The sequence below is a fragment of the Rana temporaria genome, chromosome 3 (genome assembly GCF_905171775.1).
Source record: "Rana temporaria chromosome 3, aRanTem1.1, whole genome shotgun sequence".
Taxonomy (NCBI): domain Eukaryota; kingdom Metazoa; phylum Chordata; class Amphibia; order Anura; family Ranidae; genus Rana; species Rana temporaria.
In genome coordinates, this window is record NC_053491.1 from 436,605,758 (window position 1) to 436,631,323 (window position 25,566).

The 25,566-nt window shown below is 44.2% G+C and overlaps 1 protein-coding gene across 1 annotated transcript; it reads left to right on the top strand.

Moving 5' to 3' along the window:
* The first annotated feature begins 365 nt into the window (after positions 1-365).
* PPAN (peter pan homolog) lies at positions 366-23,294 on the top strand. The gene is made up of 12 exons (XM_040346394.1): positions 366-486; positions 3,003-3,173; positions 3,274-3,375; positions 6,600-6,650; positions 9,422-9,592; positions 11,291-11,367; positions 13,130-13,237; positions 16,819-16,942; positions 17,023-17,101; positions 18,113-18,242; positions 19,670-19,830; positions 22,795-23,294. The coding sequence occupies exons 1-12, from the start codon at positions 472-474 to the stop codon at positions 23,193-23,195; spliced, it is 1,590 nt and encodes a 529-aa protein (XP_040202328.1). The 5' UTR covers positions 366-471; the 3' UTR covers positions 23,196-23,294.
* The last annotated feature ends 2,272 nt before the right edge of the window (positions 23,295-25,566 follow it).

Genomic DNA, 25,566 nt, shown 5'->3' on the forward strand with positions numbered 1-25,566 from the left:
GCCCGGTCATTGGGCAGCCAAATCCTCGGGGCTGAAGTGATAAAAATAGGACACTAACTGGAGAATTGTTATACTGCAACTCATCAGTTCTTGTCTATTGATATTATTATCATTATGTGCTGGTCAGTGTGATTATTCTATGTGCTGCACAGTGCGACTATAACGTCCAGCAGACCCTCTCAGAAGTAAACTCTGAGCCCTCCATGACATTTGTATCGCCCACATAACCCGTCACACAGCCTAGGGACACCTCTACTTACCTTTACTCCTTCGGGCCGGTGTCTTGTCGAGAAGTGCCCGGGATGTACTGCGCATCCCGGGCATTTCTCGATAGATGGCGCCTCTCGACAGAACAGCTGAACTGAATGGAGGCGGAACTGAAGATTCCGGAGCTGCGGACTGTTTTCCGTGTATCGCACCCAAAGCGGAAGTGTGTTTTGTAGCACGTGGGTAGAAGCTGGAGCGGGTGATATGTCGAAGGAGAAGGTGAGGTGGTGGGAAGTACTGGAAAGCTGTGTGTAGTGGAGGGGGGAAGGAAGTGTGATGAGTTAGGGGTCAGACATTTGTTGGGGTATCTTCTGTGTGTAAGTAGGAGGTGGTTGTCATTCCTTGGGGTCTCTGCTGTAGTGTTTGGAGGTAAAGGGGGTGTTATCAGTTGGGTTCTCTGATGTGGGTTGGGGTCCCTGTTGTCGAGGTGTCGTCGGTTGGGGTCCCTGTTGTCGAGGTGTCGTCGGTTGGGGTCCATGTTGCCGAGGTGTCGTCGTTTGGCTTCCTTGTTGCCGAGGTGTTGTCGGTTGGGGTCCCTGTTGCCGAGGTGTCGTCGGTTGGGGTCCCTGTTGCCGAGGTGTCGTCGGTTGGGGTCCCTGTTGCCGAGGTGTCGTCGGTTGGGGTCCCTGTTGCCGAAGTGTCGCCGGTTGGGGTCCCTGTTGCCGAGGTGTCGCCGGTTGGGGTCCCTGTTGCCGAGGTGTCGTCGGTTGGGGTCCCTGTTGCCGAGGTGTCGTCGGTTGGGGTCTCTGGCGTGGGGTCGTGTTTCGAGGTGTCGTCGGTTGGGGGTTCTTGCTGTGCGTCGAGGTGTCGTTGGTTGGGGGTCCCTGCCGTGCGTCGAGGTGTTGTCGGTTGGGGGGTCCCTGCTGTGCGTCGAGGTGGACCCCCATGCTGTGCGTCGAGGTGTCGTCGGTTGGGGGTCCCTGCCGTGCGTCGAGGTGTCGTCGGTCCCTGCCGTGCGTCGAGGTGTTGTCGGTTGGGGGTCCCTGCGTCGAGGTGTCGTCGGTTGGGGGTCCCTGCCGTGCGTCGAGGTGTCGTTAGTTGGGGTCCGCGCTGTATGTAGTGGAGGGGGGGTTGTCATTTGGGGTATCTGCTGCGGGAAGTGGATGGGGGCTTAGCAGCAGATTGTACAAACTTGCAAAGTGATTTCCATTCCCTTTAAAATAAGCATGTCAAACTTTCCTGCTCTGTGTAATTTGTTTTTCCTCAGAGCAGCTTCCTGTTGTGGGGTCCTTCGCTGGCATGTGTTGTGTTGGGAACACGTTACTCCCTTAAAGCAGAGTTCCTACTAAAATCAAAATATTAAGTCAGCAGCTACAAATACTGCAGCTGCTGACTTTTATTAATCGAACACTTACCTGTTACAGGGTCCAGCGATGCGGGGGAACGAAGCCCTGCTCCTCTTCGCCGGCATCACTACTGTGGGCGCCCGGCTGTGGCTTTACAGCTGGGCATGCGTGAGCCGCGCACCGTGATTGGCCGAGCAATCATCTGTGTCCCAAAAAGTGACATGCCAAATGTTGCATGTCGGGGTCATCTTCCATTAAACGGAAGTTACATTTTTGGGTGGGACTCCGCGCTAATACAGGTGTAACATGTTCCAAAGGTGAACTTATCCTTTAAAAATGATTATGTGAAGACTGTTCATAAATACAGTTTTGCATAGATGACTATTGTCAAAAAAAAAAAAAAAAATCTGCAGAACGGAAATCCTTCTTTTTTTTTTTTTTTTTTTTTTTTTTTTTCTTCATGAGGATTATATTTGATTGCTTAACACAACATTTAGGATAGCAGCCAATCTATATAATACACATGCCTTTTTCAGAATGTAAAAGCACGTTTTCTATATGCGCTGATATAATTTAAGGTGCATTCTTCTAGTGGACAATAGTTACAGCTAGTGGTGCAACGGATCACCGTTGATCCGATATCCGAACGGGTCACCCCCTTTGGATCGGCACACTATTTGATCCGCGGATTGCAGCCATAGCATTAGGAAAAGCCGCAGGCATCGGCCTCGCTCCGGAACCGTGGCCATCTTGGTACACCCGGCGGCCCCTCCTCTCTGTTTACACCTACAGAGGAGGAGGAGGAGGAGGAGGAGGAGTCCGCGCTCGAGGGACACACACCACTGTCTGAGTTCTGTAAGGGAGACTGGGAGATGTACTGATGAGGAGTCTGCACTGAGGGGGGGAGGGGTACGGTCTTTTACTACTGGGGGGGTGTTTGCACTGAGGGGGGGTTACTGTCTGTACTACTGAGGGGGGTTACTGCCTTTACTACTGGGGGGGTGTCTGCACTGAAGGGGGGGTGTACTACTGGGGGGGTCTGTAACTGAGGTGGGGGTGTCTGTACTGAGGGGGGGGCTATAGTTGGTGGTGGGGTGACACCATTTTTAATTTTTTTTGCATCGGGTGACACCAACCCTAGTGACGCCACTGCAGTGGGGGAGATATGGCTAATACAGTGGGGGGGGGGGAAGATGTGGATAATACAGTGGGGGAGATTTATTTTTATTTTTTTGCTGATCCAAAAAATGATCCGATCTGTGACTCTGATCCGAGAGTTTTTTGATCAGTTACACTGCAAGTTACAGCTGATGATCATTGCTGTTTATGGAGCAATCTTCTGTACAATAGATGCAAGTCTGGTGGGAATTTTCACTTGGACTGAAGTGATATTCTACTACATAAAGGTCTGTGTCTCATTGATCTTCTCACCTTCCTTCTCTTCTCCAGACAAAGAATCAGAAGAAGCTGCGAGCCACTTCCATCCACAATGCAGAGGAAGAATATGCAAGCGTCCCTCACTCCTTTGTCTTCCATCGCGGGGTGGTTGGAAAGAACGTACAGCAGCTGATTGAGGATGTCCGACGGGCGATGGAGCCATTCACGGGCGCTTCTCTCAAGGTAACAGGCCACATAGATAAATGTGTGTGCTGCTTGTAGAGTGTTCAAATAATGTATTGTTGTGAGGATGGTAATCATGAAACTTTGAATTGTGTTCTAGGTTCGCAAGAAGAATAGCTTGAAAGACTTTGTTGCTGTGGCTGGGCCACTAGGAGTGACCCATTTCCTGATCTTCACCAAGACGGAAGCCAATCTCAACTTTGTAAGTGATAGTTTTGAGATGCCTGTGTTGAGTGGCGTAGAAGCTGAGGCAAATATAAATACCCATTTCTTTATCCAGCTAACCATTTTAGTATTGAACTATAGCCAAAGATGGCTATTACATGGTCCTATAGTTCTGGTAGGCCATCTATAAACGTTCTTCCTGTGCAACCCCAGAGAGCTTTGTGGGCGTTTTGTGATCACTGTGTCCTTTGGACACAGCTGATCACAGATCGGGGCAAATCACAGTGGCTCTTTACCATGTGATCAGCGGTGTCCAATCACAGTAAACAGATGTGTTGGTTATCGGCAGTCCTTTACTCACGCGCTGTGTCTGTGTGAGGAAAGGAGAGCCAATAACCGAAAAGGCTTGTCAGCACATGGTTTACTCATATCGCGGCACTCGTGCCGCGTCCTCGGTGCCCATCAGTGAAGAAGAAGAAAAATAGCTTGCTTTCAAAATTAAGGCCCAATACACACTATTAGATTTTCGCCCTCACATTTACCAAAACCCATAACCCTTAAAAGTTTCAATTTGTATGCAATCAGGCAGGCCCTTGTTATACAAGTTTTTGGAAAATCTGCAGAAAATCTAATAGTGTGTATGGGGTCTAAGTATTATTATTTTTTTTTTTTTTCAAAATTTTCAGTCTTTTTCGTTTAGCAAAAAATAAAGTGGAGATAAAATACAACCATAAAAAAATCTGTCTCCAAAAAATATACATTTTATATGGGTACAGTGTTGCATGACTGCACAATTGTCGTTCAAAGTGTGACAGTGCTGAAAATTGGCCTGGGCAGGAAGGGGGTGAAAGTGGCCGGTATCGAAGTAGTTAAAACAAATCGTGTTTAGCCACTCGGTTTTAGATAAAAAAATTAGAACCCCTGTCATGTTTTATTGCTGTCTGTGCCTCTGCTGGGGAGATTCACTAACCCTATTTGTACTTTGTCAGAAAGTGATGGGACACTCAACACAGTGACAGCTGTCTAATCTACACTGTGTGTAGATTGCGTCTCACTTCCTGTTGTAACTGTGGGTCGGGAAATTTAGTGATTTTCCCCCAAATAAAAGACAGACTGCAAAAATAAACTGGTTATAAATACTTGCCTACTCAATCTAAAAATAGAGAACGTTTTGGCTATACACACACTTTAACCTCTTTACCACCGGGCTAATTTTTCAGATTCGGTGTTTACGAGACTAAAACTGTTTTTTTTGCTAGAAAATTACTTAAAACCCCCAAACATTATATATATATTTTTTTCTAACACCCTAGAGAATAAAATGGTAGTAATTGCAATACTTTTTGTCACACCGTATTTGCGCAGCGGTCTTACAAGCGCACTTTTTTGGGAAAAAAATCACTTTTTTGAATTAAAAAATAAGACAACAATAAATTTTGCCCAATTTTTTTATATATTGTGAAAGATAATGTTACGCCGAGTAAAATGATACCCAACATGTCACGCTTAAAAATTGCGCCCACTCGTGGCATGGCGTCAAACGTTTACCCTTAAAAATCTTGATAGGCGACGTTTAAAAAATTCTACAGGTTGCATTTTTTGAGCTACAGAGTAGCTCTAGGGCTAGAATTATTGCTCTCGCTCTAACGATCGCGGCGATACCTCACTTGTGTTGTTTGAACACCGTTTTCATATGCGGGCGCTACTCGCGTATGCTTCTGTGCGCGAGCTCGTCGGGACGGGGCGCTTTAAAAAAAAAAAATTTGTTTTCTTATTTATTTTTATTTAGTTTTATAATTTTTTACACTGAAATAAAAAAAAAAAAATTGATCACTTTTATTCCTATTACAAGGAATGTAAACATCCCTTGTAATAGAAAAAAGCATGACAGGTCCTCTTAAATATGAGATCTGGGGTCAAAAAGACCTCAGATCTCATATTTAGGCTTAAATGCATAAAAAAAAAAAATTTGGAAATGTCATTTTTTCAAATGACAAAAAAAAAAAAAATGTTTCTTTAAGAGGCTGGGCGGGACTGACGTTTTGACGTCACTTCCGCCCAGCAGAGCTATGGGGACGGGCGAAGGAGATTTTTCCTTCAGTCTCGTCCCCGCTCAGCTGCTGAACAGTCGCGATCTCCTCCGCCGCTACCGACGGCTCCGGTAAGCGGCGGAGAGCGGCGGGAGGGGGGGGGGCCCTCTCCCGCCACCGATAACGGCGATCTTGCGAAGACCGCCGTTATCGTGTACACCACCGCCCACTGAAGAGATAGATATCTCGGTTGTGGCAGCAGCTGCTGCCGTTACCGAGATATTCATCTTTAAAAATAGGACATCTTTTAGACATGGGGCGGTGGTCAAGAGGTTAAATGTGTTTTTAATAGTGCTGGCATAATCTGTTATCACCTGCACACCAGAAATGAAGCTGGGCCAGGGAGTGTCAGCACTGGATAATTTTATTGCATATTGCTATTATGCTACCTAACCAATCTCATTAAAAGTAGTAGTAAAGGCCTTTTTAACTATTTATACCTATAGGCAAGCCTATAATAAGACTTACTTTTAGGTACAGTAAATCTCTCCTACACATGCACCAGCGTGTTATCCATAGAGAGAGCCGTGACTCCTGCACATGTGTGGGAGTGACGTCATTGCGGCTCGGCCTGTCAAACGTCCGCAAACCCGGAAGGAAGACTGGGTGAAGATGGAAGCCATGACAGCACTCCGCTGGAGGGCTGTTTTCAGGCAAGTCTTTCATAATGTGCTAGTATGCAATGCATACTAGCACATTATGCTCTTAACTTGGAGGGAGTTTTTTTTTGTTTTTTTTTGCTGTTTGCTACAGCTTTAAGGCTTAGTAAAAAAGTTAATGTCTCTGGGTATACAGTGTAGGTGTATGAACAGCTGAACAGAATTATAAATCTTATAGCATGCTGTACATATGCTACAATGGTGCCTCCCCAGTAGTTTTCTCTTGCCTGCAGGCTGGTATTGATGACCAGGAATGCTATATCTTTCTACTATGTAAAATGGATACTAAATGCTGTGTAATGGCAAATGTTTATGTACCTCCACCGTATATGTTGGAAAGGCTCTCCTGACTTATGGCCTGACATCTGGGTGTCCCTGTGCTCGTCTTAGGGGATTTTTAAAAGTTGTAAAAAATAAAAAAAATGTGAAATACTGAGTTTGTACTTTTAAATTGGCTTGATTGTAATGGTAGATGTCACCAATTAATTTTTTTATAATTTTTTTTTTTTTAGAAATTTGTCCGTTTGCCTAGAGGACCCACACTACACTTCAGAGTGACCGAGGTGAGCATCATAGCCCATCCCTCTTCCCCCTCCACCTCTTTTGAATAAGGATTATAAAAGGGCCAAACATTTGGGTGTTTCCATCATGTCAACCTTAAATGCAGTGTAACCTGCAGGGATCTCATCAGAAAGGTTTGGGCTGGTATAAGACTTCTTTCACACGGGAGCGTATTGCAGGCGCTATAGCGTTAAAAATAGCGCCTGCAATACGCCCTTAAAAATCTGTCCCCATTCACACTGGAGCAGTGCGCTAGCAGGACGGTAAAAGTCCTGCTAGCCACATCATTGGAGCGGAGAAGGAGCGGTGTGTTTACTGCTCCTCATCCGCTGCTGCCCATTGAAATGAATGGGACAGCGTGAAGCAGCGCATTGCGGGCGGTTTTAACCCTTTCTCGGTGGGGGGGGGCAGTAAATGCGGCCCGCTAGCGGCCAAAATGCGCCGCAAATCCGCCCATAGCGTCGGATATGGGCGGCACAGTGTGAAAGGGCTCTAAGAGACCAGCTTATAAACCTGTGTCATGGGAGTAGACATTCAGACGCAATACAGGGCAAAATGCACTACGTCATAGATTAAATCTTCTTCAGCTTTTTTTCTGGGTTCTGGAAAACGGGTAAAAAAATGGACAAACAGGCCTATGGTAACTTACTCCTAGAACAGCCATTCTCAGCCTTTTTACCTGGATTTTTTTTCAATTGTTAATTGGTCCAGCACTAGACTTTCACTTTTTGACTATTTAAAGGATAAGTTCACCCTTTTTTGTAAATAAAATGAAAGCACTTTTTTTTTTTTCTATTGCTTTTAAAGCATTGCACCCATGATCACAGGTGTCATGTGTGGATCATGCGACACACAGTAAGCTGTCTGCAGGTACCTCCAATATGGCAGGAAGAGTCAATGACCTGTGGGAGCACTCGCCAGCGCCCTTTCAGTTCATTGAGCACTTCAAGCCACTGGCTGCAATAGTTGACAATAGTTGTAGTGTAACTCCATTCACAGGAGCTGTGAATGAATGACTCGACCATGTGGGTGGAGCCCCGCTTGCTTTGTTTTCAAATTGTAACAGCGAGTGTGGGGAGAAGACACCCGCCCCGCTGTCGCAAAGCGGGGAGCGCTGGTGTTGAGGTGGGATACTAGTCCGTAAAATAAAGCAGAGGTGAGGTGCTACAACCTAATAAGATGAGGGAATTTTCCAGAGCTGCCGGGTGTGGAAAGGCAGTCTCACAATAGCAATCGTGAAGAGAGTCCGCAACTCCTTGCTGCTCTTTTTAAAATCTTCAAAATGTGATGATTCTCCATAAAAGACACAGGAAGATTTACTAAAACTATTGAACACATAATCTGGTGCAGCTCTGCCTAGTAACCAATTCTAAGTTTTATTATCGAAACGTAATTCAACAAGCTGAAGTGAGAAGCTGATTGGTTACTATGCACTAGTTTTAGGAAATCAACCCCACTGTGTCTAGACTGCAAATTGAATTGCCTTTTCAGCCTTGTGGACCACTAGGAGCATGTTGCCTGTTACACCCTAAGTATGTGTGTAAAATGCTCCTAAAGGTGAACTAAGCCTTTAACTGAAAGTCCATAGCAATCTGTATGGGGGAAAAAAAAGTCACCAGCGCTGAAATGTGGAAACCTGTGGAGAAAAGGGGAATCGTAGTCAATAATGTGGTGACTAAGCCCAGTGCAGCTGGATAAAAACCATAACTGGAGGATATGGATCAAAACGGTTCTAAACCAAACAATCCAGCGCTCAATGGGTAGGAGAATCAGGCAGTCCCACAACAGGTGAAGGATCATAAAATAAATGTTTTCAATAATGAAATAAAATCCAATCCTGTTTAAAAACAAGGGAGCGGAAGGGAAATGAAAAGAGCTTACGGTGTCGCCAAGTAACGAGTTGCCGAAAGTATCCAATGTTCACACAGCTGTAGACATCCACATGCCGGTGAACGGGCTCCACTTTCGGCAGTAGGGGTATTGGCCCTCTCCTTTTCGTATCCCCCACCCCCCTGCTGTGAGGGAATTGTTCTTCATTTTCTTCATTGGACACTTTCGGCTCCTCGTTGCTTAGCTGAATCATGGTGACACCGTAAGCTCTTCATTTCCCTTCCCTTATTATTAATAGGATTGGATTTCATTTCATTATTAAATACATTTATTTTAGGATCCTTCACCTGTTGTGGGACTGCCTGCTTCAATCTCTATGAATAAAGGGAAGGAGGAAGCGTTACCCTTGTGACACATACACCTGAATAAGATTTAATTACTATACTTCAATAAGGCCGCTTTCACACGGGCTTGTCGGTGTACGGACTCCGCTTTGCTCAGCAGGGATCGCTCTACTGATCCCTCCCCTCTATCTTTTCATACTGTGCAAAGACAGACTTGTCAGAGACCCGCTGTCCTTTATCCTGACGGGTGGAAAATAGGGTTTCCATCTGTCTGGATTTCAGACTGGATCGGATACCGGCGGATGTCACTGCTGACACCTGCTGCTCCATTAAGGGTGCATGGAGCGTCCGATCAGGTCCGCCTGAAAAACTGACAGGTGCACCTGATCGGAAAGCCCATGTGAAAGGGGCCGAAAAAGGTGAACGGCTGTGCAGAGATGGTAGAAAATGACATCAAGTGTATAATTTAATACAGTATATCCTTGTTCTTGTATCCATAACTGTGCCAATTGTGAGAGTATGAAAATCACCTTGGCTTTCTTAGGAAAATGTTAGGTCTCTGCATATCCCTGTAACACAGATGTTTTTCTATTTGGCAGTATTCATTGGTAAAGGATATCATCTCCTCTCTAAAGCGACATCGGATGCACGAGCAACAGTTCACTCACCCACCTCTGCTGGTGCTTAATAACTTTGGCACGCAAGGAATGCACGTGAAGGTGATGGCCACCATGTTCCAGAACATGTTCCCCTCTATCAATGTTCACAAGGTAGGAACGACCCTGGAAGATTATTTAATGATTCATAAGCAGTAAAATAACTATATATTGACTTAAAGCTGAACTCTTGGTAAACAATAAAATACACATTTATTTATATAATATAACAATGAGAGCCGGTACACTCTTGGGTAACACGACTTTCAGCATGACTTTGGGAGGCAACTTGAACACGACTTGAGTATAAATCACAACACGACTTGAGGTCGCCTCCAGGAGGGGGAACTCAATGCCAAATTTTAAATAAAAAAACGGCATGGGTTCCCCTCTAGGAGCATACCAGGCCCTTAGGGCTGGTATGGTTTTCAAGGGGAACCCCCTACGCCGAAAAAACGGTGTGGGGGTTCCCCCCAAATGCATCCCAGACCCTTATCCGAGCACGCAGACCGGCCGGTCAGGAAAGGGGGTGGGGACGGGCGAGCGATGCCCCCCGCCCTGAACCGTACCAGGCGGCATGCCCTCAACATGGGGGGGTGCTTTGGGGCAGGGAGGTGCCCTGTGGCCCCCTCACCCCAAAGCACATTGTCCCCATGTTGATGGGGGCTAAAAAAAAAACAATTCTCCATCCTCACAAACCAGGTGGATGGAGGAATTGCCACCAACCCTCCTTAAAATTGGGGGGATGATGGCATGGGTGCTTGAGCATGTTACACCCCAAATATGGGTGTAAAATGCTCCAAGAGGATTAATTTTTGTCTAAAAATTTGCTTGTTTAAAAATGTTTCTTCAAGAATATTTTATAAATGCATCAGAATACAGTTTTTTTAAACAATAGAGTCGGGAGAAATATGAAGACTTTCATCACTTATTATCTGAAATGTACCTGACTATAATATGAACCCAATGGCTATAGTACTTGGCATTAATGACCTAGTTTTAGAAAAGGCTATCAATGGCTGTCTCCATGTTTTTAATGACGCATATACTTTTAACAGTAGACATAGTCAATCTGAGGGTCTTCTATGTCTGGATGGGTAAGCAGGGACTTTTATAAATCTATATAATGCTATTTATGAAAGGTACACAGAATAAAGCCGGCCTTACATGGATTGAATTTCAGCCGGTTCTACAGGGATAGGCCAAGATTTGATCTATGTATGGGCAGGTTGATTAGACCCAAGTTGATCCATCGATCGACATGGGTACAACCAGCCTAGCAGTAATCATTGTGTTCTGTGGCCAGTAAGGCTCCCCATGCCCCCCCTCGGGCAGAACACAATAGCGCTGCAGGAGGGATTCCCCCCCATCAACACTGACTGTGCTAAAAGGGAAATCAAGCATTTTCCTTTCCTTCCACCCGTTGTGGAAAGAATGAAGAAATCAAATCATCTATGGGCTGCTTTACTGGTTTCTACGGGATGTCAATGATGACAGTATAGTCTTCTGAGGGTTTTGCATGATCTTTGGTGTAGTAAACGCTCTGAGACATCCATATTATTTTCTGGGTAGGTTAATCCACATTAAGGAGTTAATTATTATGAGCAGTATAAATAGCCTGTATTTGTGTTTATTAATGAACATGTCATTCCCATTGAAGTATAAACTAAAGGCTTTAAATGTTCACCTATTACAGCTAAGCGTGCCACTACTTGGCACCTCCCAAGGTGGTCCTGCTTCCTGGGCATAGTGTGCATCAGACCTCTCCCTAGTTGGTGTTTTCTCACTTTTTTTTTTTTCCTCCCTCTCTAGGTAAACCTGAATACAATCCGCAGATGCATCCTTATAAATTATAACGAGGACACCCAGTCGCTGGACTTCAGACATTTGTAAGTGCTCTGAGATCTCCATGTGGCTCAGATGATAGTTTTATAGTCTGGGCAGAGCTTTGATCTTTTGGAGATTCAACTGGATTCAGGAACCACAAGACATGTTAAAAGAAGTGCAGGATATGAAAAAAATCGCACACTCATACTCACCTAGGTGGATGTAGGATAAGTCCCCTGCTGTCTCTACCCTGAGAACTGATCACTCAACGACCGCCGATCACTCAGAGAGCCGGTGACTGTCAGTGAAGGGGGCAGGAGCGCCGGGCTGTGAAGGGGGCAGGAGCAGCTGGCCGCAGGAGCGCCGGGCTGTGAAGGGGGCAGGAGCGCCGGGCTGTGAAGGGGGCAGGAGCAGCTGGGCGCAGGAGCGCCGGGCTGTGAAGGGGGCAGGAGCGCCGGGCTGTGAAGGGGGCAGGAGCAGCTGGCCACAGGAGCGCCGGGCTGTGAAAGGGGGGTAGAGCAGCTGGCTTATGTTTTTCTGGTCACAACACTTTAGAATAGGTGACATTGAGTATAGGAGAAATCTCTAATGGAGAGCCTAATGCTTGATATTTTTTGAAGTACCTTGCCTTGAGGAAAGCCAAGATGGGACACACCTAAGCGCTGTCCCACTCTACGGCCCCTTTCACATGGGGCAGCAGAGGTGCGGTGACGTTGTAGCGTTGCTATACCGTCGGATTTGCCGCGGAAATCGGCCGCTAGTGGGCTTTCACATTGAGAATGCTGGGCAGGAGTTTTTCAGGCGGTATTTAGGCGCTATTTTTAGCGCTGTACCGCCTGAAAAACTCAGTGTGAAAGGGGCCTATCTAAGCTGCTTTGGTGGTTATTTTTATAAGTGCAGTGATCAGGACAGGTTTTCTTGAAACATTTTATTGATGGCATTAGTGAGGTGCAATATGTACTGTCAACCCATAGGTGGTGCACTTGTGTAAGCCTGGATTGGTTCTGTAACCCCCCCCCCCTTTTTTTTTTTTTTTTTTTATTTTTTTTTTTTTTAAACATAGTCTTTTAATGGGTATGGAGAGCTGAGAGATTCCCATTCACACTCAACTTTGGACTTTCTCTTTGCAGAGCTTAGTGTCCTTTCTAGCAGTAACAAAAATGACTGTAGGACACAATGTATGAAAGAGATGGTCCACACAATTAACTATAAGTACATACTTTCTGATAAGTGGTCGAGCACTGTGTCCTGCAGCAGCATCTTATAAAGATTAAGAAAAATCTGCAGACGGCAGTCCTTTTTTTTTTTTTTTTTTTTTTTTTTTTTGTTAAAGGAGTTAATCTATGCATTAAGGTGAAAAAACATCTGATGCTGGTTTTCCGCAAGAAAGAAGACTATTAAGGTAGTAAGACACAGACAGCAGTCTTGGTCATTGGCTGTTTACTAAGAACACTCTCAGACCATGTGTAAAGCAAGAACATTATTTCCTCACTGTTCAGCTGCTGCCCACACAATTCTACATTATAGGAAGATGCTGGCCCTAAAGACTTTTTCATTTCAAGCAATAGTACTGTGATTGACATCAGACACAGCCTGGTAGAGCCCCTTCTTAATGTCTTTGTGTCCACAGGGAAGATCTCTTTCTATGTTGTGTGGTCACTAGGACAGGAAGTGTGAGGAATCTTTCCAGTTGGAATGCAGACACAATAAATTCCTGTTTTTTGTTTTTTTTTTTGTTTTGTTTTTTAGATTCGGAAAGGGTTAGGACTTTTATTGCTGTTTTGTATTCTAAAAAATGATTTGTAAATTGCTCTGTTTCTACAGCAGTGTAAAGGTGGTTCCAGTAGGAATGAGCAAAGGTGTAAAGAAGCTGCTTCAGGAGAAGTTCCCTAATATGAGTCGCTGGGAGGACATCAGTGAGCTGCTGGTCAAGTAAGTATATAAATGGGGTAATATGCCTTATACTGGGATTGGTGCACCCTGCTTATAGAGAAGCCTTCTCAAACGTTTTACCCCAAGGGGAATGGATGCATGAAATAGTTTTCAGGGCACAGGAATTTCTGCTAAATCCAGTTTATTTGGGGTCAGTGGAAGAAATGTCCCCTTCATTGGTGGCCAGTGCCAAGAATGGTGCCCTTACAGTGGTGTTCTGAATGACACCCTTATGGTGTCGCTAGTTGTATTTAGTGCTGTAATGGAGCTCTTTTAGGCTACCTTCACACCTGTGTTCCTGCTTCTCCATGCATTTTTGGTGCTTTTTTTTGTTTTGCATTTTCATGCACTTTTCTGTGCATTTGTTTAGACATGGTTCACACCTATGCAGTTTTGCTTTTGATCCGTGTCTTCGGTGCTTTTTGTTTTTTTGCACACGTTTTCCCCACATCTAGCATTTTTTATTTTATTTTTATTTTTTTTGGACAATTTCTTCTTGGGCAGAATAAAAAAATGCAAATCTCTGTAAAATCGCAGCAAAAGCTGCAGCTTTTCCATTGAACCCAAAATGCACCTATTTTTTATTTATTTTTTCCTCCCTTTAAGTCTGGCCCTTTCAAAAATCACAGCGGGTGAAAATATTATGGATGTGAACGTGTCCCCTAGGAAACCATGTTAAATAGACTGTAGTGTGTTTCTGCAAAAAGCACTGAAAATGCATAGGTGTGAACTAGGCATTATGCATTGCAATGCTTTTTCATGGCTTTTTTTAGTTTTGGCTAATGACAAGCTATTAATGTATATTTTTTTTGGGGGGGGGGGATGGGAATGCATGCAGAAGTGTCATTTTTATTAGGCATAAACATTAATGTTTTCTGTCCAGAAGAACCCTTTTTTTTTCTTTTTGATTACTTTGGTCAAGTGACTGTCCCAATACTCATACACATTAGCTCTTTGGTGTCAGTCATGCTGTGACCACCTCCTCAGCTTTATGTGCAGCCTGTGGGAATGGGCATCCGCTGAAATTTTTTCAATGAGGGGCACTTCGGCAGCGACTATACACAGTCGCATTTAACCCTTTCTTTAAACGCTAGCGGGGGTTAAAAGCGACCCACTAGTGGCCGAATAGCGCAGCTAAAACGATGGTAAGCGCCACTTTACCGATAACGCGGCCAGCTGGCAGTGTGAAATAGCTCTTAAAATAATTCAGCTTCACTCTATGGCCATATAAATATAGCCTAGAGAATGTAAAGAACCCCCTTCAGCACAGATGGACCCCACCTTCAGCACAGACCCCTCCATTCAGCACAGATGGACCCTCCTGTAGCACATACCCCCCATTCTGCACAGACCCCTCCATTCTGCACAGATGGACCCCCCTTCAGCACAGACCCCCTTCAGGACATATCCCCCTTCAGTACAGACCCCCTTCACCACAGATGGATCCCCCATTCAGCACAAACCCCCCTCCCCCCATCCCATTCAGTACCTCAGATCAGCCATCAGCGCAGCACAGGCACAGCAGGTTCCCTCCCCCTGTGTACACATAAACACTGGAGGGGAGGCAGCTTCACTCTGCTCGCTGTGCCTGTGTGACATCCAACCCGGGACAGCTCAGACAGCCCCGTGGCCGCAAAACTCTTCAACACCTTCTCGATTTTCCAGGGGGGGTCAATTGCCCCCCCCTTGCCCTATGGAGCGGACGCCCATGCCTGTGGGGTAGATGTTGCTTGGAGGAGGGGTCTTGTTGTCATGCTATGAAATGTGTCAAACACATGTTCATGCTTTTTTGATGCACTTCCATTACAGTCTTTGGACCCATAATTGCACCAAAAGTGTCTGCAGCTCTTCCAAAATCAAACTGCAGGAAAGCACATAGGTGTGAACGGGTCCTATAGGACAGAATGAGAAATAGCTTGTCGTGCATTGTTGTTCTTCAGCATTGATTCAAGACATTGTTAAAACTAGGGCTGCAACTAACGATTATTTTCATAATCGATTAATTGGCCGATTATTGTTTAGATTAATCGGATAATGGCCTTTAAAAAAAAAAAAAAAATTATTGCATTTTTAAAAAAACTTGGGCCAATTTGTTGTTGGGCAGATTACAAAACACAAATTGCCGCAAAAACACATTGCATGCTTTTCTGCAGCTTCTCCATTGAAGTATATTGAACCAAAAAAAGCACAGTTTTTTGCGTTAAAAAGTCCTTGCCCTTTCCAAATATGCAGCAGCTGAAAAAAAATCATGGATGTGAACGTGTCCCGTAGGAAAACATGTAAATGAACTGTAGTGTGTTTCTGCAAAAAGCACCAAAAAACAGAGGTGTTACCCCGGCCTGAGATGTTTAGTAACATAATGGGGTTAAAAAAACAAAAATAAGTACAAAAAGAGAAAATAATCGCTACTGTAAGGGGTTCATTTTTTTTTTTTACTGTGGGACGGTGAAAGTGATATTTACAGTAGCGTTTTGCTTTTTTTGTACTATAAAGGGCTAATTTTTTTTTTTTTTTTTAACCCCATTATGTTACTGGCCGATTAATCGATTATGAAATTAATCGATTACAATTTTCACAATCGATTAGTTGCCGATTAATCGATTAGTTGTTTCGGCCCTAGTTAAAACCTATAGAAAGAATGTAGACTGTTAAAACTTTGTTGGCTGCCGTTGGAAAGCTTGAATTTCAAAGTAGAGGTCGGCGAGTATCCCATCGACGGACAACAGCAGAACCGTTGGGTAAGAAATATGAGTAGGGATACACTGATACTGAGCATTTGCACGAGTACTTGGAAGGAGAGCGGAGGAAGGAGCTGGTATATATATGTAATTTACCAGCTCCTTCCTTTTCTGAATGCATTGATCACTGACTGTCCATTCATAACTGGGCAACGTAAAAACTGAAAACCCCACCCCAAAAAAAAGAAAGCATTGTAATAACAAAAAAATATAAATTGTAAAAAATAAACTGACAGTCCACACCTCATCAGGGCCAACTATTAGTGCCACCCCCGTTTAGTGCTGCCTATTAGTGCCATTGTCACATGGAAAAAAAAGTATCGATACTTGTACTCAGTCTTTAAAAAGTGGTATCTGTGCAACCCCAATGATGAGCCATGAACGGGCTTGGTTAATAAAGTAAGAAAAGAGCCGTTTTTGTACAATTACCCATAACAACCTGCTTTCGTTCAAAAATAAAATTTAGACTGCACTCCAAAACGTAGCTCTTCTCTCCATGTTTTAATAATTATCAAGAAAGATTGCATACATCGATGTTTCCACCTGAAATACCAAATCTTTTTTGACAATTGTTAAAACATGGAAAGGAGAGCTAAGTTTTGGTAGGTGGTTTATATTTGTGACTGTGAGTGGAGAGGACTGGTAGCTGGGACTTGGGTTGTCTGTGTGAGATGATAAAAGGGGCAAGTCTGGAGCAGAGCCATTTTTTTGGATAGAACTTGTTTTTCATTCCCGTGCCTGTTTTAGACTTCATTGGTGGGTATCCTCCTTTGTGCTGGATGAGAGAGCTGCAAGGCACCTGATTCTAGCAGGTAGTAAAAACATTGTTTTTTGCGTTTTCAGAGGCGCCAACCTCTCAGAGAGCGAGGCGGAGCAGGATGGAGACCACAACATCACAGAGCTGCCCCAGGCCTACGCTGGCAGAGGCAACATGAAGTCCCAGCAGAGTGCCGTACGTCTGACTGAGGTGAGGAACATTTCTGTCTGATTAATGGAGAATCCTTCAAGTGAAGTGGTTACATGCAATAATTCTTCTCTTTTTCACAGATTGGACCCCGGATGACACTGCAGTTGATTAAGATAGAAGAAGGCTTAAGTGATGGCAAAGTCCTGTATCACAGCTTTAGTAAGTTATGGGTGTTCACTTTAAGTACTGAAATTGTTTTTCAAAAGAGGCCTTGAATGTTTAGGAATGGCATTGGTTCATTTAGCACTGCATAACTCCAGACAATTGTTTTACAGTGTATTTGTGTATTTTTCTCAGTTCTGTGTGAAAATGTTTCTTAGTAAAGAAGCTAGCTTTCCTTTTAAGACCAGTCACTTCTTGTGCAGGGTGACTGGTCTTGTATCTGCCCTCCTCTGTGGTTTTCTGCAGGCAGCCTGCAGTGGGTGGAGCTGCTGGGTCCTTCTATCAGCTCTGCTTTCTGTACAGACTCTGTGCAGCCCAGTGATGATGTCATTGCAGTTTTTGCAGGTTTATATCTGAACTTGCAAAGGCATTTGGTGCACGCAAAGGGGATTTATATATTTTGTGTCTAATGGGGAATATAAAAGAGTGCTTGTGCCTGGAGTTCAGCTTTAACATTTCTCTGACATATTTATCTCTTCCTATAATGCTAGTGGACAGATTTTCTATCATTTCCTTTTGGCCCCTGCAGAAGAAATAAAGGGTGCTTATGTAACGTGAAGGCACAGACCGCACAAAAAAAAAAAAACTTGGAACATCTCCATCACTTCCTGTTCTTAAAGGAAGTTTTGTGAAAATCACTGCAGGAGGAACAGCAATAAAAACATGATGGTCCCCAACACTTTCTCGCTCTATCCAAAACAAAATCAAACTCTTCTAATCTGGAGGCAACATATAAAGTCTGGTTCCTCCCCACTTTAAAAATGTGGGGTCTCTAATTTCTGGGTGTATAGGATTATACTGACCAATAGCCACCAATGGTGGTTTCATGTAACAAGGTGCCCCCAGGAATCCATTGCAACCCCCACTCATGACAGGGTTTAAATAAATCTAACTTGAAATAAACTCTCTATGTAATAGAATTGTCATTGGCCTTTCCTGCAAAAAAAGTTCTTCATTATTGTCCTCCTTTGTGAACATATGGCCAATAAATGTGTGGCTCGTTTTTAGTCAAGAAGACAGAAGAGGAGATCTCGGCAATGCTGGATCGCAAAGAGAAGAAACTTAAGCTGAAGAATGAGCGGAAGAAGAAACAGGAGCAGAATGTGCAGAAAAAGCAGGAGCAGAAGAAAGAGAACAAGTATGTCCTTTAATAAAAAAATATCTTTTTAAACCACTTCCTGCCCGCCGTATGGGAAATGACGGCCACAGAGTGGCTCTATTATCCTGACTGGGCATCATGTGATGTCCAGCAGGAAAAGCCTTTCTCGCCCGCTGATCGGTAGTGCCGGTAAAGAGCCTATGACGTAGACTACCATGTGATCAGCTGTGTCCCACGACAGTACACTGAAAATTACTAAGAAAAGCCCCCAACTCCTTCACCAGCTGGTCAGCTGCAAAATCTTAGTCAATCTACGTCAATTCTCCTATTTTTACATTGCTTTGTTGAATTGATAACTTGGGTTGTACAGTTTCCTAGAATCAAAGTTCCTATTGAAAGCCCTGACCTTTTACGGCAGCCCCTATACCAAGAGTATGTGCAATATGCAATAAGCTTTGCACCAAGTGAAGCTCAGACCCCGTCTTCCATTCTCAGACCCTGAATTTCAGTACCAGCGGCTCTCAATGACTGGGAGGCACCCATATTACAATGTAGAATGGGGGGGTCTGGTTTCTGACTACGAAGCAAAGTCTGTATTTGTGCTGTCTGGGTGAGGGGTCCTAGATCAAGCTAGACAGTTTTGGCAGGCAAGGGTGTGTTATAATGCCTACTATTACTATTTCCTAGCAATTCTAGTTTGTACAGACTCTTCTAGTAACATGTTTACTTTAACAATAAGGTAAATTCAGCCACACATGCAAAACTTTGGCAGTACAGCCTTGGAAATAAACCTGTAAACGGCCCATGTACAGTTGCTGTTTCCTTGATATTTAGATTTTTTTCTTCTAGATTACTATCTGTATGAGTCTTAGGAATTAGTCTTACAGGCCCTTACACTTAAAACGGCCATACATGGATCGAATCTCGGCTGGTTCAGCAGGGTCTGGCCTATATTCAAACCATGTCTGGGCAGGCTGGTTGTACTGAAGTCGATCCATCAGTCGACTTTAGTACAAACCAGCCTGTTGGATTTTTGGCATGTGATTTCTCCCTTCGGCTATAGCCACTAGCCCTAATCCATTGTGTTCTGCTGGGCAGGAAGGCTACCTGTGCCCCCTGCCGGCAGAACACAGAGCTGCAGGGGGCATTCACATATCAACGCTGACTGTTTTGATTGGGTAACTGAGCACAACATGGTTGCAGGAAAGAAAATCAAATCATCTGGGGCGTGCCTAAGACATTTCTCATAGCAACGTGTGCTGAGTGCAGCAAGCCATCATCTCTGAACTGATTTGCCTAGTAAACCAGAATCTGCTTGGGATGAATGTACCTTGTTTACTGAACGAGGTTAGTAGTGTATAAACATAGAGGTGGTGGTTGTACAGCTTCATTGCAATATGACTTTTTCTTGCAACCCATGCAGTGACCTCTGCTTTTATAGTGACATGTTCTTTCCCTGCACACAGGAGTCGCAGTATGGCTGGTATGAAGAGGAAGAAAGGTGAGGAAGAGGAGGACAGTGAGGTAGAGGATCCTGGGGAGTCAGGAGCACAAGATCCAGCTAACCTATCAGAAGATGATGACGCCGAGTATTACAGACAGGTGGTTGGGAAGGAGCCTGACAAAGGTATCGTGTTCCTTAGGGCTTTCTTTTTCTTTCTTTCCTCTTCTGTAATGTTACATGTGCTTATTTGCTATTAAATGGTATTTCTAAGTAGTTTAATGTTTTTGTTGACCTGGACTAGTGCTGATCAAATTGGAAAAATAGCTTCTTTTAAAGCTGAAATTTTGGGTATGAGTTTTTTACATTGGTTCAGCTTGGGACAATGTAAATATGGGGTCCCTGTGGAAGCTAGAAATCATTTTAACCAGTACCAGTGGTCATTAGACATGTGCACACTGGAATATTTTGTTTCAGAATTTTGTTTTCGTCCAAAAAATGTATTTAGTTACTCCCGAAATTCGTTTTTTTTTTTATTTAGTTTTTCGTTAACAAAATTGCTTTCGTCCGAAAATCCTAATTAAGGTTGAATCTGTCATTGAAGGCTTATGGTGTCTGTCGAATGTTCTAAGAAGATTCACCGGAATCTTAAAAAAAAAAAGATTTGACGGAGCAACGAAACTGTACGTACATTTCCGGTTGAATGCTCCGCCCACAAGCTAGAATTCTAATGTTGTATGACTAGTAATAATTATATTTATTAATTATTATTATTACTAGTCAACCAACATTAGAATTCTTCTATAGCCTATGGGCAGAGCATTTCACCATAAATGTCCGCTTGCTGCGATCGTATGTTTTTAGCTACCGTACTTCGTCGAATCTTCATGTCTCTCTATGTCGACTCTTCATGTCTCTCTAATGTCGAATCTTTTCTCTTTATGTAGAATAATATTGGACTAATAGAGTTAAGGTTAGGCACATTCGACCGCAACAAAAATAAACCATTTGTTTATGTCGGATCTTTCGTTTTTTCGTTTTCTGCGCTTTGGTTATCGTTAAAACGATAACGAAAATACCAGAAATTCGGACGAAAATTAATGCACATGTCTAGTGATCATCGCTGGCTTCTGGGTCCCATGCTGAGCATCGTTGGTGAACACAGTAGGTCGCTTGCTCGGCACAGGCACCATTCAGCATTGGTCATCAACCCCTGGCCTCAGGGCCCACTAACAGGCCCGGTTTGCAAGATAACTGAAATGCATCACAGGTGATATCATTTGCTGCTCAGTGATTGCAGTATTCTAGTCTGCATCTCCCCAAGGTAATACATAAAACCTGGCCTGTTGGTGGGCCCTGAGGACAGGGTTGATCATTGCCATTCAGGGAACACTTTTCATTTTATTAGAAAATGCAAAGTATTCTCTGATTGGATGAGGGTGGTGATTGTGATGTCACTGTCCCACTTCATCTCACCCAATTGGAGAACACTTTGCATTCATTTAAAAAATTTAAAGTAATCCCTAATTTTTTGCCCATGTAGAGCGAGCGCCTTTCTGTGTTCACAGGGCAGCTACTTGACATGGGACACAAATACAAACAGAACCAATATAACTAGTTAAAAATTGCCATACCGAAACTTAAGCTTTAATCCTTTTTCATTTCTCTGGTTATTTTCATATAGATCTGTTCTCTAGAGAGAATTAGGAAGTTTAGAAATGCAAACTGCAATAGTTTATTCATTGTCAAGTCTGCTGACAATGATTCATTTCTGCTTGTCTATATTATGGTCCTTTTACCCTGTGTCTCTGGGATGTTTCATCTGAGCTTTGTCATATTTCTGAAACATTCTCTATTGAGTTCTATGGTAAAGTTCTAGATTCTAAAATCTAAAGTATAACTAAAAAACTTCCATCCCTCACCCCCTCCCCTCTCTTTGCCAATTGTCTCTTGACAATTCACATACTAACTCACCCAGTGAGTTCAGGGTTTTCTGGCTTTGATCCACTCCTGCCACAAGCTGGGTCATGCACCGCCATCTTTGTCTGATGTCATTCAGAGCCAGTTGTCTTTCTGGTTCAGTCAACTGCCTCCGATGTTCTGCCGGGTCTAGCCTCCTCTGGCCACTGTTTGGAACCTTAAGCATCTTGCAGTATATAACAAGCATATCCCAGGAGGCTTCAGAGTGGAGGAAATGTTATTCACACCTAGGTGAGGTGTGGGGGAAAAAAAAACATTTGTGTGTGTGGTAGGGGCGGTACAATGCTGTATAATTCATCTAGTGAGTAAAGGTCTGCTGTAAAGCGGAGTTCAACTCGTTTGTAAGTTTTTATTAAGTCAGCAGCTACAAAAAGTGTAGCTTCTGACTTTTAATAAACAGACACTCACTCATCTGTCTAGCGATGCACCCAAAGCCTCGCTCCTCTCCCCCTCCTCTCCTCGGTGCCTTCATTGCAGGTGTGGGCACCCAGCTGTGACGGCTTGAGGCTTCACAGCCTGGTGCTCACTGTGCATACGCAAACCGCGCTACGCTCTGGGTGGCCAGGCAATCTTCTGGGACCAGTGACCTGTCCCAGAAGATTGCAGGGAGAGGCGACGGAAAAAGGAAGTGGGACAGGAAGTACCATTTTAAAACTAGGTACCCACTCTAAATGCAAACGCGGCAAAACGGGTATTTAAACGTGGGTATCTGTCAAGTTAAATCGTTCAGGAGAGGTTGTAAAAAACGTCCCGTGTACATGAAGCCTTATGGTAAAATTGTAACTGATCAGGGGAGTAAAAGTGTGTGGGGGGGTTTCCTGAAGTCCTGTTTGATAACCATCCCCGCAATTGGTCTTAAGTGTCAGGGGTGATGAGGGTGACATCACTGGAGTAAGAGGGGGTTCTGTATCCAAGGTTGCCATTATTTGGTCTAATGTTTGACCCTATCTTGAAGCGCGTCCAGTTTTGCGTAGATTATCGCCTTGGTAAAGTTATTCTTAGATTCCACTATAGTAAGAGAATCGGTCTTCTCAGGCCTTTGCTATTGTTTAGCATTAATGGAAAATGTTATATATTTATTTAATTATACAGAAAGAATGAATGTTTTAATGTCTCTCAGAAGACAGCTGTAAGGTTTAGAAGTAACAACTTTATCTTTCCACTTTCTAGACCTTTTTCTACACGGAAGCAAAAAGCCCTTTGGGGGAAGGAAGTTTGGACCTCCCAGAAAGAAGTTTAAAGGTTCTAAAGGACCTTCCAAAGGGAGACGGGATTCTGATTTCCAGGCTGAACCTCACAAGGGCAAATTCAACAAACACCAAAAGTCAAAATTCCCAAAAGGACAGTCGCCCCGACCTGGCAAAATGCAACAGAAGTTTCATAAAAGTAAAGAAGGGAAAGGAGGACACACACGCTCTCCTGCTCAGGGCAAAAGGAAGGGCTTCAAGAAGCCGGGGGCATTTGGCTCTAAGGGTCCAAAGATGGGGGGGAATCGCTCAAAAACAAACACCCGGCAAAATGTGGGCGGGCCAAAAGGAAAGGCTTTCAAACAGAAGAAAAAGTCATATTAAATGGACAACTAACACATCTTTTGTAAATATGTGTATTTATCATCTAGGTATCTGGCTATGTTATGGCTGCCAAAAAAATAAAATTTCCTTTATAAATTTGTATTTGTTTTTACTTGGTCTTTAAAACAAGAAAATAATCTAAAAGAGGAACATATTCGAAGACGTTTGTAACAAAGGAAAACACGTAAGCTTTTCAAATTTGTGGCTACTAAAGGTATATTGGGGGTGGGGGGAGATTGCAAAAACGGGTTCTAATCACCCACAGGAAGAAGAAATGGCTGCACTCCATGTCTGGTCCCGAGTCCTTTTATTGAATATATCTTGACGTGATACACGCAGGACACCGACAGGATGCGAAAGGTTGACACGTTTCACACCAAAGTGTTAAATCGTAATTAAGATTATGATTCCTAGTCTGCACACAAAAAATGTATTCATAATTGAACCTTGCGCCAATTCAATGTCTTTTAAAATCCTAAATAAACTAAATCTAGTTATAAAGCAGTTTACCCAAATGTGCAGAGACACTACAAATTAAAATTAGGTGAGGGGGCGCTAAACTCAAATGAATGGTGTAATAATACATGTGGTGTTCAATAAATAAAATGACAATACAAAACCAGTATTTTCCAAAATAAAGTGCATAGAATAAATAAAGTGCACAAAGCATTTAAAGTGCTTCAAGTAAAGTTCATTGAGCCCTTGGACGAAAAAAAAAATCTTGATTCTTCAATGTGAAATGTTATTAACCACCTGCTCAATGCCTGCTTTAACCTCTTAAACCCCATTGTTGTGGGGTGTTTGCAGAGCTCCCCTATTCACTTGTTGCAGACATGACACACACTATATTGTCAAAAGTATTGGGACGCCTGCCTTTACACACGTGGGCCAGATTCACGTACGATCGCTTATCTTTGTGTGGGCGTAACGTATCTGATTTACGTTACGCCTCCGCAACTTAGACGGGCAAGTGCTGTATTCTCAAAGCACTTGCTCCGTAAGTTGTGGCGGCGTAGCGTAAATCGGCCGGCGTAAGCCCGCCTAATTCAAATTTGGAACCGGGGCGTGTTTTATGTAAATGTGTGACCCGACGTGATTGCCGTTTTTCATGAACGGCGCATGCGCCGTCCATGGAAATCTCCCAGTGTGCATTGCTCCTAATACGCCGCAAGGACGTATTGGTTTTGACGTGAACGTAAATTACGTCCAGCCCCATTCACGGACGAGTTACGCAAACGACGTAAAATTTTCAAATTTTGTCGTGGGAACGACGGCCATACTTAACATTGGTACGCCGCACTTAAGTCCCAGTTTTTTTTCTGCCTAGCAAAGGAGAATGACATGGCTCCTCTGGGCTCATGTGCTCTGGGGATTTGTTTGCAATTTTCTTGCTTTTCTTTTTTGTTTTCCTGCATTTTTGGATCCCAAGATCTACAATCAACTGCTGACTGGGTGACAGGCTGGATCCTCAATCCTTGTAGTCCCTCCAAGTTCGGCCATCGAGCATGTGCCGGCCTTTAGCTACGTGCTGGGCCATCCACGACATGCCCCGTTGCTCCAGGGGTGGCCGGTGAGCTATATGCTGCAGGGGCACACATATGACCGGGCTTTATGTCCGTGTCACAGTGTGCCGGGCGGACAGCCATGCCGTAACTGCGCGGACGTTGGTTCTGTCCGGGATGCCTCCAGCAGGTGGTCGCAGGACAGGTAAGTAGCAGTCCCCTTGCTTTGGCAGGGTGGTGCGGCTGGTGCAATCCTGGGGAGGTTGATTGGGGGTCCGCCCTGCTTTCCTCTCTCCCTTCCTCTCCCCACGTTCTGGATGGCGGGGTTGGCCGTGAGGTGGGGGGTCCGCTTGGGTGGCTCCATACAGTGGCTGGGGGCTGTGTCTGCTTAGGGGGTGCTATTTTGCTGCCGTGTGTGTGGGGGGGGGGGCTGCCTGTTTTTACTGCTGTTTGTGTGTGTTTTTTAATTACAATCGCAGCTGCCATTTTGGCAGTGCCGGGTGCCGTTATTGGAGATCGGTGGCCATTTTGTTGTAGCTGCATGCTCTTTTTGCATGTTGACGGTCATTTTGGAATGGGTTTTTGCCTCTAGTGGCTAAAAAATCAGTGCAAACTGCTCCAGCACACTTCCTGAGGGAGGGCACAGCACGGATTAGTGCTCTGGGGCAGACAGCAGCAGTACAGGCCTGGTCGGGTGGTGAGTCCTCTGGTGGGTCAGCATGGCGTCCGAACCGGATGCTTTCCCCCCCCAGACATGCCAGAGTTAACCCTTAGTGCCCCTGTACCTGCGGCCTCTGTGAATGCTATGCCGGCAGTCCTAGAGGCGTTTGTTGCCAGGATTGAAGTGGCGCGTGGCCAGAGGGGGGGTA